This window comes from Acanthopagrus latus, chromosome 5, assembly GCF_904848185.1.
Source record: "Acanthopagrus latus isolate v.2019 chromosome 5, fAcaLat1.1, whole genome shotgun sequence".
NCBI classification, from domain to species: domain Eukaryota; kingdom Metazoa; phylum Chordata; class Actinopteri; order Spariformes; family Sparidae; genus Acanthopagrus; species Acanthopagrus latus.
Genome location: NC_051043.1, coordinates 144693 through 158347, shown reverse-complemented (window position 1 = coordinate 158347; position 13655 = coordinate 144693). Strand labels below are relative to the sequence as shown.

At 41.8% G+C, this 13655-nt stretch overlaps 1 protein-coding gene across 5 annotated transcripts in view; it reads left to right on the top strand.

Annotated features, from left to right (window-relative positions):
- Positions 1 to 13655, top strand: part of pdzd2 (PDZ domain containing 2) — a 122751-nt gene that overhangs the window by 92694 nt on the left and 16402 nt on the right. For all 5 annotated transcript variants that reach the window (XM_037096909.1, XM_037096905.1, XM_037096907.1 and 2 more), the window contains 8 exons: positions 2643 to 2762; positions 3902 to 4016; positions 4153 to 4226; positions 4604 to 4826; positions 5219 to 5336; positions 5535 to 5667; positions 7602 to 7671; positions 7819 to 7922. In XM_037096909.1, the coding sequence (XP_036952804.1) occupies positions 2643 to 2762; positions 3902 to 4016; positions 4153 to 4226; positions 4604 to 4826; positions 5219 to 5336; positions 5535 to 5667; positions 7602 to 7671; positions 7819 to 7922 (957 nt within the window). The remainder of the gene's footprint in view (positions 1 to 2642; positions 2763 to 3901; positions 4017 to 4152; positions 4227 to 4603; positions 4827 to 5218; positions 5337 to 5534; positions 5668 to 7601; positions 7672 to 7818; positions 7923 to 13655) is intronic.

Genomic DNA, 13655 nt, shown 5'->3' with positions numbered 1-13655 from the left:
CTGCAACTTACACACCAAAAATGACCAGCAGGTGGCGCTATTTTTTATGTGAAAGCGTTTTTGACCCCTAAGTCACACATATTGTGTCACACATTATTAAACCTTACATCTACATGTTCGCTCAATTCAGCTGAATTGTTTGATGTAGGCCACGCCCACTTTCGAGCTAACTTTCAGTTCGCAAAATTGAGACAAATGCAAAACCTACTTTTTCGAACTCGTCCCAGGTAATTTAACCGATTTGCACAAAACTTGGCATACAGCATCTGTGGACCCTCCTGACAAAAAGTTATTAAAAGAATTTTGATAGGCCAAACAATACTCAAGTTATTAAATTACAAATTCCTGCAGATTTCCTTCCGAACAGGAAGTGTTGGATATCTCCACAATGGTGCGTCCAAATGACATGAAACTTAAGATAATACTTTGACCCGAGTTCCTGAGGATCTCTCCAAGAGTTTAGGCGATGACCACAAGGTGGCGCTCTTTAAATTCAAATAGTTTATATCTCCACATCAGTTGGGCGGATTGACACGAAACTTGGTATAATCATTGCCACTCCCGTCTTGACGATATCTGACAAAGGACTTATCAATAGGCCACTAGGTGGCGCTCTGGTGCCAGTTTAATTTTAGATTTGGCCCTGTGCCCACACCATAACACTTATGGAAATGAAAATCATAGGCGTGGTATAGACTAGCCCCTGCAACTTACATACCAAAAATGACCAGCAAGTGGCGCTATTTTCTACTTGAAAGTGTTTTTGGCCCATAACTCACACATATTGTGTCACACATTGGTAAACCTTATATCTACATGTTCCTTGCATTCAGCTGAATTATTTGGTGTAGGCCACGCCCACTTTCGAGCTAGGTTTCCATTCGCAAAATTGCGACAAATGCAAAACCTACTTTTTCGAACTCCTCCTAGGCAATTTGACCAATTTTGCACTACATTTTGCGTGAGGCATCTATGGACCCTCCCGACAAAAAGTTATTAAAAGAATTTTGATAGTCCATGAAACTGCCGAAATTCAAAACAACAAATTCCTGCATGTGGTGTTGAAAGCGGACAATCTTGCACATCTAAACAAAATACGGTCTGATTTTCACATAAATGTTCATGATTGTGTTCCATGGACTGTCGAGGCTCTGTGTAAAATTTGGTGCAAATCGGCCAATAGATGGCGATCTGGTCGCAGTCTGATTAGTTTGAATGGAAAGTAAATGGGAAAATCTTAAAATCCTCTTCAAAACTCATCGACTTTCAACCTCTTCTTGTGCTTCATGCTTTGAGTTACAGATACCATTCCACCTTTTAAAGAGTCAGAAGACCTTGAACTGTTGAGCATGTATTCAGTTTTTAAAAATCTCTTACGGTTTCCAAACCATCACAGTTTTAGTTTTACAGATTTTTAGGCCTTCTTCTGATTTTGTAATGGGTGTGTATTGCGTGAGCTAGAGGGCGGGACATTTTCGCTGGAGTGTAGAGCAGCTGGAAGAACTGGAGAAAAAATTCTCTTCAGCTACTGGACGATGATACTTTCAGCTTCTTCCTGAAATTATTTCATTGCATTATGCCTCATGTGGACATTTTCGTTGGCCAGCTCCAGACGCGGACCATCAACTCAGTGTTTGTCTGGGGAATCGTGCAGCAGTACACGCACTTTTTTCTGACTTCAGCGTACATTACTTAATTCCAGCGGGAGCAGGCCACCAAATTATAAAGAAACAGCTTCTTCAAGGCGTTGCATGCGGAAGCCCTGACGGCAGCATGCCCCGAGGTGCGTGGACTGCGAGGGCCCGTCCAACGCTGCTCGCAGCTTTAATTGATCTCAAATCACTGTTGATGTATCACAGGGTGATGGGTAACAGTGCATATTATAGTATAGCTTTTGCTCTGTGTAGGATAAAAACAACCAAACTCCAAGCTGAATGCATGTGCATATCCTAAACCTAGACTTCATGTACTGACCTAGATGCATGTGGCATTTTGATGCCTGCTACCACCTCTACACACACACACAGCATGATCAAAGCCTTGTCACTAAATCTGCCACGACAACAGTGTCAAGGGGAGCCTCAATAATTGTTGTATTAATAAGACGTTAATTGTGCAAAGGAAATAAAATAGAAGGGGACAGCACTCAGAATCCCAGCCACTGCCTTTGTGGGTCATACAGAGATACAGAGAGGCTGGTGCTCATGACCGTGCAGTGTGTAAACATAAATAGCATCAACCTCATTTAAGATGTACTGTAAAGTTAGATGGCTTATTCAGCTAACCTCTCATCCATGAGTAGCCCAGAAGCACGCCTCCCTCTGCACGGTGATACAGTTGGCTGGTGGTTTGGCTCACAAAAAGGTCTCTGAATTTTCCTAAATAATCAGTTCATGAATTCTGAAACAAAGACTTGGCTCTTGCAAATATAATTAGTCCATTTTTGGTTTGTCCTTTGCTTTTAAGTGCCACATGCCAAGTGCCTTCTACCAGTAGTTTCACTATATTCAAGACATCCCTACAGCTGATATCTCTGAAAAACCTGCAATTCATACAAAACTGTTAAATGACAGTATAATATGTTGGTTTTACACGGTAATGTGTCTGACACTTTTTTGCTTTTTATTTTGCCTCTCTTTTAGGAATATCAGATAATTAAGAAATCTGCCCGCTCCCTGAGTACCATTCAAGTTGAGTCTCCATGGCGACTGGCACAGCCATCCATTATCTCCAGTATAGTCCTAATGAAAGGCCAGGGCAAGGTGAGTGCCCTCCTTTGACATGTTTGTATGAATAAAGCTCAGAGAAAATACTCTGAATATGTGTTCATATGCACACATTAACAGAGGGAGGGGATATTACGTACAATTGAGGAATAGAAGGAAAAAAAAATTATTAAGAATTTTGTGGGCAATAGAAAGAAGAAAATAAATTTGATATTGCTGCACTCCCGTTTAAAGGGTTGCATGCACACTGCACAAAGCACACTGTTATGCAAAAAATGAAAAAAAAAAACAAAAAAAAACTTTTAATAAATGGGTGCAGCACCTAGTGTTTGTCAGGGCATTATTTCTGTTCTTGTCAAAAGAGGGTTAGGTGTGGTATCAGTCAGTTTGGTGTGGCATCACTGTACCAGCCTGTTTTCTTTCATGTCTAAAGTGCATCTTACATCCCAACAGCTGTTGGAATACTGTTTTTAACTGATGTATTCCTTCATAATAGATAGATAGATAGATAGATAGATAGATAGATAGATAGATAGATAGATAGATAGATAGATAGATAGATAGATAGATAGATAGATAGATAGATAGATAGATAGATAGAAACATGTTAATGCCAAGTGTTAACTGACAAACCTAAAGTTGTCCACTTGTAATTAGATCACTCAGAACTCATGTTGATACCAAATGTGAATAGCCGGCCAGCCCCTCGCAGTGCACAGTTGACAGCCCTCATGAGAAAGCCAGATCTCTCTTTTGGAAGTAAGGTAGCAAAAGTACAGCAAATACAACAGCACCCAATTAAAACAGTGAATAGATGTGTTGAAATCTGAGAGGGCATGCTGACCCCCAATGTTGCAGTCTAGCCAAACATAGGGAGACTCCTGTGAAAATCAGGAATGTTGTATGCACCCCTGGTGATATGATAACTGTTTGGGTTGAATTTTAAAATGACAAACGTTTTAGGACGGGAACCGCTTTTGTGGTCCAGCCAGAAAAAATACTGAAATGGAAAGGAAAGACTGAAAAAAATGAAGAAAAGCTTCTTTCCTTTGGCTATTGGGATGGTATCCCGATCTGTCTTATTTCACAGCCATTAACCATCAAACAAATAATGTAATCAATGCAAACAACTGTAGCTAGATTGTCTGACAGTATCTGTGATATAACCTTTATAGGGCCTTGGGTTCAGTATTGTTGGTGGGCAGGACTCGGCCCGTGGTCAGATGGGGATTTTTGTCAAAACCATTTTTCCTCATGGCGCTGCAGCAGCAGATGGACGACTGAAAGAGGGTAACCATTCCTTTTCATTTTGTTTTACTGACTATACGAAAGTAAAATGCATAGTATAAGAGAAACAGTCATCTTCAGTATATTCACACTCTTGCTGAACACCCATCTCAGTCTAAACATATGCTTTCCTGTGTAGGAGATGAGATTCTGGAAGTGAACGGAGAGTCTCTTCAAGGACTCACACACCAACAGGCCATCCAGACCTTCAAGGTGGACTGCTGTTCACAATATGTCCTGTCTAAGAGTGTTATTAAAAATTGCAAAATCTTGCACAGAGAGCTAGAGACAATAGACTGTAGCATACAGAATGCCAAACTTTTACATCTTATATAATGTTTGAGATGAAATACGCTTTGATGTTTTCCAAAATGTATTCGACCAATTTGTCAAAGTGTCTATTTATGCTCAAAGTGCTGCATGCCCACAAGTGAACTGACTTGAGCATATTTCTTGATTAAGATACCATGGTCTTTTTTAGTTGTTTTAGGAAAAATCATTCAAAGCGCAATAAGTAAAAACTGAAACTGTTTTCATCTCTACTTCCTTAACATCAAAAATGTTAATGTTGATTTATATTTTTCCAACAGCAACTGAAGAAAGGTGTTGTGACACTGACAATTCGAACGCGTCTGCGTAGTCCCAGTCTGACACCCTGTCCAACCCCCACCCTGCTCAGCCGCTCCAGCTCACCCAACTCCAATAACAGTGGGGGCATGCCTGTCCCCTCAGGATATGAAGAGGCTGATAGCCGCCGGGGCCCAGGTCCTGGTCCAAAAGACTGCATCATTATGGAGGTCACACTTAACAAAGGTTAGCTGACTTCATCTGTTGACTGTTTGGAGATGTCCTTCAGGTGTCTCCTTCTGACACCGAGGAAAGAGGAAATTTGAGTTGGGGTCTGTAGTAAAACAGTATTAAAACAAGCAGCAAGGAAAATAATTGCATTTTGCAGGAATTGTATACAGTATAACATACACAGGTCAAACCAACCAAAGGTAAAACACGGATCCAGGATGCAAACAGCTAAAATTGATCACAGACATGTGAGATCAGCTGGTGCACAACTCTGCACGAAACACCAATGTGACATGGCTAAACGCTTGATTGTGACACCATGGGCATTAATCTCCTGCTACAACAGCCTTCCCTCAAAGGCTTTCCACTGAACACTGAACATTTCTGATGCATGTTGACTTTTTCAGAGCCTGGTGTTGGTTTGGGGATTGGAGTTTGCTTTCTGACCCTGGAGAACTCTGCTCCTGGCATCTACATCCATAGTCTGGCATTGGGATCTGTGGCAAAGATGGATGGCCGTCTTAGGTAAAAAAATGTCAGGGTCATCTTGAACTTGGACACTGATAGATGGCTGAAGTTGAAATGTACTCGTTCTGATTGGAAGATACCATGAGTCATGTCATGTTAACATATGTGCGTATGTATGTGTACATTTATGTTGGGGTATGAACAAAGGGAGGTCTTTTGACAGTGTTGTGCTGACACCTGTGACTGTCTTTGTAGTCGAGGAGATCAGATACTAGAGGTGGATTCAGTCAGTCTTCGTCATGCTGCTCTCAGTGAGGCCTATGCCATCCTCAGTGAATGTGGACCAGGACCAGTCAGTCTTATTATAAGCAGGCACCCTAATCCCAAGGTAAGAGGATGTCTGTCTTTATTTATATAGACTAAAATATATTCAAAATCTATCTGGTATTGTATAATAGCCGAATAATCTATCGAACAACCTGAACTCTTGCAGGTTTAATTCAAAAGCTTACCAGGAATTGTCCCTAGAGGTAGCATGTTCAATAAATCCTTAGCCTTGTTGGTCTCTTGAAAAATAAATAAATATATAATCCATACCCCAGTTCTTTCAGACCGTGTAATAGTCGGGATCGAGGTTTTGTAATGATGAGAAGTTAATGGCCGAGTCTATTGTGGTATGACCGCAAAAGACTCAGCCAATAATAACACACAAGCTCACACAAGCATTATTTCTGTAATCTGTCTAAACATGTTGTCTGACCACATCAATGGTACATGTTTACCTGTTCATGATGTTCACACTGGAAAGTGGGATCAAAAGCGTTATCTTATCCTTCTCCTGGCAGCATCCATCTGGCTCCCTAATCCCTCTCCAAAAACTCTCTCCAAACCTAATGAGTCATAGAAACAGGATAATGCAGCAGACTTTATCTCCTCTTGAAGTATTCTTCCACTTACACGCAGTTTTTCGCATCAAAAGTGACAGATGTAGTAATGTAAACATTTGTTTTTATACATGTGCAATATTTGTACTCATTCAACTACAATGTTGATGCTATCACCTTTTAACATTAAACCTGTTAACTCTGCAATGTTTTTGTAGATTGCATTGTTCAGTCATTTTCAAGATAGTTCATGGCCTGAAATATGTAATAAATATGGTAAATTAATGATAAAGAATTATACAATGACTAGGTCTGTAATTGGTTGACAGTCCTACATTTTGATCATTTTAACTCAAGCATTTTTGTTCTTATTGTCTTTGTTCATGGTGAACTGATTTTCAGTCTTATTTCTATTCCTACTGATTTGCTGTGGTTCTACCAGCTCAGTATTAAAAAGTCTCATGAAATAAGATATGCAATGACACAGATTTTAGTTTCAGATAAGTCCTTTATTATATTAGCATATGTTTCCAGTGCCGCCAATGGGTCGATCGTTGACTTTAAGTCACTGCATAATTCTGGTTATTCAGGCTTTCAACTGTTGGTGGGTGAATTTGCTTCATGCTTATCAAGTGCAACACACGAAGAAGTCAGTAACTTTTGGGTCACACAAATCAGACAAACTCAAATATCAAAATCAAGTTTTCATTTCCCTTTTTTGATCTCAGCATGAAATCCAAGTATGAAAATCTAACTGTTGTTTATTTTTGGTATCAGATTCATGAACAAATAACAGATTATCAAATTGTTTTTTTTTTTTTTCATTTTCCAAATTTGGTTTCCCAATTGAATATTAAAAGGACTAATGTTACACAGATTTTATACTTTCAGTACCTTTTATTGTTTTGATTAAAATAAAAGATATTTTCATATGATTCCTTCTCCATTACTTTTTAATACTCTTTTTTTAAGAAAAAAAGCCATCCTCAAAATCTTTTATGCCTGTGACATATTTAGTGGCTCACGCAGATATATTGTCAAACAAACTAATATCTGCCTTGTCTTAATAGAATATTCCCTTTTAAAATGACCAACGTACACTATTATACCTACAAATATATGATTGCCCAGAATTTTGATGATAGCCATATTGATATTTCACCAAAACTGTACACGGTCTCAAACATGGTAGGGCTACAAACATATTTTCTTTAAATATTTGGATGTAATAAGGAATTTATTAACATTCTTGCAACAACTCCAATTAATTGAGGATGATGTTGAATGTTCTCCAAATATGCAACCATTCATTGTCCAAAATTCACACACCAATTCTATTTCCCATTTCAGCTTTCCATATAACACAATATTGAATGCTGGCATTACTTTTTTTGTTTGTTTATTTCTAGAAGTTGATGTGTCATTGTCTCTTTTTCAGGTGTCAGAACAGGAGATGGATCACATCATTGCTCGATCCACCCACAAGGACAAAATCAGCAAAACCAGAGGTCTGATAACCTTCCTAACATTAGCTTGAACATATTCAGTTTGTCCATGTCACAATCTGAGCATTATAGATCAACCAAGTATTAATGACAGGTCAAGAAAAATTAGCAAATACATCTGAGTTTAACTGCCATGGTTGTAATCTGCAGCTCCATCCTGTAAGAGCCCGTACCCAACAATGAAGGACAGACAGGGAGATGGCTCCCCTGCTCTCAGCTGGACCATGAAGAGATTCCTTGAGCCTGCCAGTAGAGTAAGAATTCATTCAATATTCATATTATTGCTCCACTCTTCTTAGGAGCATCAAGCTGTAGAGAATACAGGTGGACAGACTTTGCACATCACAGGCAACTAAAATAGTGTTAGCATCACAGTCAGTGTTGATAACCTTGAGGACATTTTGAAATCAGACCCAGACATGAAAAATATGTGTTCAGAACCTTCTCTTTAAAAGGTCTACCTCCGACAGAGACAGAATAATGCACAGTATGACCCACTGTCCTTGACCAACTTGCTTACCAAACCCACCTCTTGGGGGTCTACAGATGTGATTCACTGTCCTTGGGGTCAAGTATATGTGAGTCAAACTAAATGTCCTTTGAAACAAAGAATAGCTGAACATAAAATTGCTATCTGCACCAAAAATACGGATTATGCAACTTCACATCATTATGTTACCCCTAGAGGGGGCAATATTATCAATATATTGCTATGTAGTTGGGGTTTCTGGATCAGTAAACCAAATGTTGTCGAACCATCATTTTAGGATTTTCAGATTCATTTTTTCGTAGCAAACCTCTTGTCAAAAGTTATTTGGACATGTTTGATGCATTTGAGTGGTGGATAATTGTGCTGTATAGGCCTACGGGCCTATTTAATCCCGTAACTGATAATCTAGAAACAGTTTATCAGTTTACATAAACTTACTCTAACAGCAGTTCATATCCAATATTTAATGTTTGATTTTGAGCCACGTGTATTGTTATGTGGATTTACATATAGTTACTGCTATCTTTGGGTATGTTACTATTATATTGGCTGTTATGTAATGTTATTTCTGCTTTCATTTAGAATCACCTTGCCATTATGCCATCATTCCAGCTGAGTGCTAGATCACAGTCTAAATCAAGGGAGGCTGTGTTTTTCATTTATCATCTCCCTAATATTGTGGTTCTTTAATCTTTAACTGTAGTTTATGCCTAATTACTGAGTACCACATACACATCTAGTTCCTTGGCTCCTCCTTATCTTTCTAGCCTAGGCTTGATTTAATTCTTATTTAAAGGATGTCATCTATAAGGATGAAATTTGAAGGTGACATATTATGCTCATTTCTGCTTCTTGACTGGCTCTTTGATTTCTAAATAGAAGATGTCTAAATATGAAAACACCAGTTTCACAGCCCTGCTCTAAGTGGCCGGTTTGAGTGCCTTTCCCCTTAAATGCTAATGAGCTACTGCGTGTGTCGCCCAAAGACGGTATTTGCACTGCCCACCTCTTCTTGCTTTGCGGAAGACATGATGACGGCATTGCGTGATGATGGCAACGGTTGAGTTTGTGGGAGAATTGCCTGCTGGACAACAGACTGCACTGGCCGGAGTCCGACCCAGAACCAGAAGAGGCTCCAGAAGAAAGTCAGCAGCCAAGAATGAACATGGTTTGCAGTTAAATTTGTTACCTCGACATTACTTTTATGTTACTGCATTACTCCATGTTGTTACAGATAACAACCCCCTTCTCCTGCCTTTAGTGTTTACATAATAAAGCTTAGCCAAACCTTGGCTGGCGTTCACTGCTGTTCAGTTGCAGTAATGCGGATGCAATTTAGCAATTGCCATTACTAGAGAAAAGCGTAACCCCATATGAATTATTCTTTTTTATTTACCCTTATGTAGCCAGGTAAGTCAATTGAGAGCCTGTTTTTATTTGAAATGACGACCTGCAATTAGCTACAGCTAGCAATTTTCAACAACTGTCGTTTTCAATAAGCCACAGTTGCCTCCCATCACCTCTCTACCAGCAGTATTTTTTATAACCAGTAACAATGGAGTATAGATTTTAGATAAATATTACAAAAGAAATAACGTGACGTGATTGCATGGTTATTGTAATTTCCAATGAATAATACAAATTCTGAACAGTTTATTTATTCCCATTATTTTTTAATCAGATCTATAATAGATCAAAACAAATGGGAAAATAACAGCTTAGTATTTACTACCGTTATGTTATGGTGCAGAGTCAGACCGTCTCAGCTCCACACAGAAACACAGAAACTTGAACAGTTTGTTGCTTAATGCGCATCTGACATCACGTTATTTCCCTCTGCTATTTTGTGTTCTGGGGTTGCCATTCTGGCAGCTTCTTTTACATTTTCATGTAGACCTACTAGTGTGTTGTCTTTGCATATTCGGTTGCATAGTAGCCTAAGACATGCTCATTTTATTTTATGTAGAAAAAGTGAAACCATGACAGTCTTAAATTACTAATCACGCGCTTTATTTCAATTGCTACTTATTTATTTATTGTTTATTGTTTCTTAAATTATTTAAATGTGTAATGTGTGTGAATCTGATTATATCTGTCTTATCATATGCCAGCAAGCAATGCATCATCAAATCTGTGTAGTAGATGTGGAAGCTTTTTACCCTTGCACAGTTAACCATATGCACCCATCCATATGATGCATACATAATGTGGGTGATATGAATGGAAGATGATTGCACAAGATTGACGCTGATCTGTGTTTTTGTTTATTCTTTTTAAAGAAATGGCAGAACAGAAAACCAATCCAGTGTGGCAGCATTTCACAGAGCCTACTCCAGGAAAGGATATTGTTTACTTGTTCTTGTTCTACCTCACCTGTTTTGATAATTTGTTAAATATTGTTTACTTGTTCTTGTTCTACCTCACCTTTTTTAATATCAATAAATCTTCCTTTTTAAAAAAATTTAGACTTGTAACATTTGTTATCATCATTGTGTAATTTGTATGATGTAAATTGAGGGAGCAAAGTATCGGCTCCAAATTTCGGGTCAAGAAAATTACAGTGGAGGTGGGGAGCTGTTGACCTCGACTGGGGACATTGTCGGGCGGTGGAAGGAGTACCTAGAGGATCTCCTCAATCCCACTGACATGCCTTCCATAGAGGAAGCAGAGGCTGGGGACTCAGAGGTTGACTCATTCATCACCCAAGCCGAAGTCAGTTAGCCGGGAAGCTCCTCGGTGGCAAAGCACCGGGGGTGGATGAGATCCGCCCTGGGTACCTCAAGTCTCTGGATGTTGTGGGGCTGTCTTGGTTGACACGTCTCTGCAGCATCGCATGGCAGTCGGGGACAGTGCCTCTGGACCGGCAGACCAGGGTGGTGGTCTGGAGGGTGTGTTCCAACTATTGGGGATCACACTCCTCATCCTCCCTAGGAAAGTCTATTCCAGGGCACTGGAGAGGAGAATTCGGCCGATAGTCGAACCTTGGATTCAGGAGGAACAATGTGGTTTTCGTCTGGGCCGCGGGACACTGGACCAGCTCTATACCCTCCGCAGGGTGCTCGAGGGTTCATGGGAGTTTGCCCAACCTGTCCACATGTATTTTGTGGACTTGGAGGAAGCATTCGACCGTGTCCCTTTTGGCATTCTGTGGGAGGTGCTCCGGGAGTACGGGGTTGGAGGCCCTCTGTTAAGGGCTGTACCGTCCCTGTGTGACCGGAGCAGGAGCTTGGTTCGCATTGCCGGCAGTAAGTCAGACCTGTTCCCAGTGCATGTTTGACTCCGGCAGGGCCGCCCTTTGTCACGGGTTCTGTTCATCATTTTCATGGACAGAATTTCTAGGCACAGCCACAGGCCGGAGGGGGTCTGGTTCGGGAGCCACAATAATGTGGTCTTTCTGCTCTTTTGAGCCAGGACCTCCAGCATGTCCCGGGGCGGTTTGTAGCTGAGTGTGAAGCTGGGATGAGAATCAGCACCTCCAAGTCCGAGGTCATGGTTCTCGACCGGAAAAAGGTGGCTTGCTCCCTACGGGTTGGGGGAGAGTTACTGCCTCAGCTGGAGGAGTTTAAGTATCTTAGGGTCTGGTTCACGAGTGAGGGAAGGATGGAGCGTGAGATTGACAGGCGGATCTGTGCAGTGGCTGCAGTAATGCGGTCGTTGTATCGGTCTGTCGTGGTGAAGAGAGAGCTGAGTCGAAAGGCGAAGCTCTCGATTTTCCTACCCTCACCTTAGGTCATGAACTTTGGGTCATGACTGAAAGAATAAGATCCCAGATACAAGTAGCTGAAATGAGTTTCCTCGACAGGGTGGCGGGGCACTCCCTTAAAGATAGGTTGAGGAGCTCTGTCACCCGGGAGGAGCTCGGAGTAGAGCCGCTGCTTTCGGATGCCCCCGGGACGCCTCCCTCGGGAGGTGTTCCTAGCATGTCCCGCCTCCCGGAAGAGCTTGAGGCAGTGTCTGGGGAGAGGGTAGTCAGGGTGTCCCTGCTCAGGCAGCTGCCCCCACGACCTGGCCCCGAATCAGCGGACAAAAATGGATGGATGGGGTTAGGGTTAATTATTGTGATATGGATATTTTACGCCAGCACGGGATCTTATTGGAGCCAGCCAAACAAAGTGGTGCAAATGTAAAGAAAAGAGGGGAAAGAGAGCCGAGATCCATGCTAGGCTTAAGGCTAACCTCAAACCCACCGAGAGTGGGAAGACTGTGTTGTGTGTTTGCTTTCATAGAACATCTCCAGGACAATATCCCAGACACAGCCATACAGCTGGAGGGGATGACAGCTTTCCGAGTGGACAGAGATGCAGCTACCTCCGGTAAAAGTAGAGGGGGGGCTGTGCATCTATATTAGGGTAATAAAGAGACGTGTTTAAACACCACGTTAGTCTCTAAACACTGCTCTCAGCTAGTGAGACTAGAGTTCCTTACTGTAAAATGCCAGACATTCTATCTGCTGTGGGATTTCGCTATAGTGATTGTAGCTGTTGTTTACATAGGTCCTAGCCCACATGCTAAAGCTAATACTAATGAGGCACTTGGAGGACTACATGATGCCATCAGTGAGCTCCTGACTAAACACCCGGACAGCTTTGTAGTAGTGGCAGGAGATTTCAACCACATAAGTTATAAATGCTGTTTTCCCCAAGTTCAAGCAAGCAAGTTGTTGACTTTCAAACTAGAGGAGAGAACATGCTGGACCTGGTGTATACAAACTCCCAAGATGCACACAAGGCAACGCCCCACCCCCACCTTGGCCACCCTGTTCATGTATCTGTCATGCTGGTGCCTGCTTACAAACCAAGACTGAAGCTTAGCAGGCCGATGAAAAAACAAATCTGGACCTGGCCTGAGAGGGCAGAATCAGCACATCGTGACTGTTTCATACACACCAACTGGGAGGTTTTTAAGACCAGCCTCTCAGGGGGATCAGATAGATATTGAAGAGTATGCTGAGGTGGTAACCAGCTACATTGCAAAGTGCATAGAGGATGTCACTGTAATAAAGACTTTCACTACACGTGGCAACCGCTAACCTTGGAGGTACAGAGGTACACTCACTGTTGACAGCCCGAGATGCAGCCTTCAGGGCCGGATATGTGACTGCTCTCCGCTCTGCCAGGTCTGCGCTCTCAAAGGGAATCAAGGCTGCGAAAGGCACCTATTGCAGAGTAAATCCAGGGACATCTCTGTGACACAGGAAACACCAGGCGGATGTGGCAGGGAGTCCAAGCTCTGACAGATTCCAAGTCCAGGCAGGGGGTCAACAACGATGATACTTCTCTTCCGGACAGGCTCAACAACTTCTTTGCATGCTTTGAAGCACCAAACCCGACAACCAGAGGCAGGGCTGGTCCCTCGCCACCATCTATCTGGCCAGCCCTCACCATCAATGCAGCAGACACACGCAGGACCTTAACCAGGGTCACTCTACAGAAAGCAGAGGCCTGGATAACATCCTGGGATGTGTGCTCAGAACCTGCGCTGGTGAGCTAGCAGATGT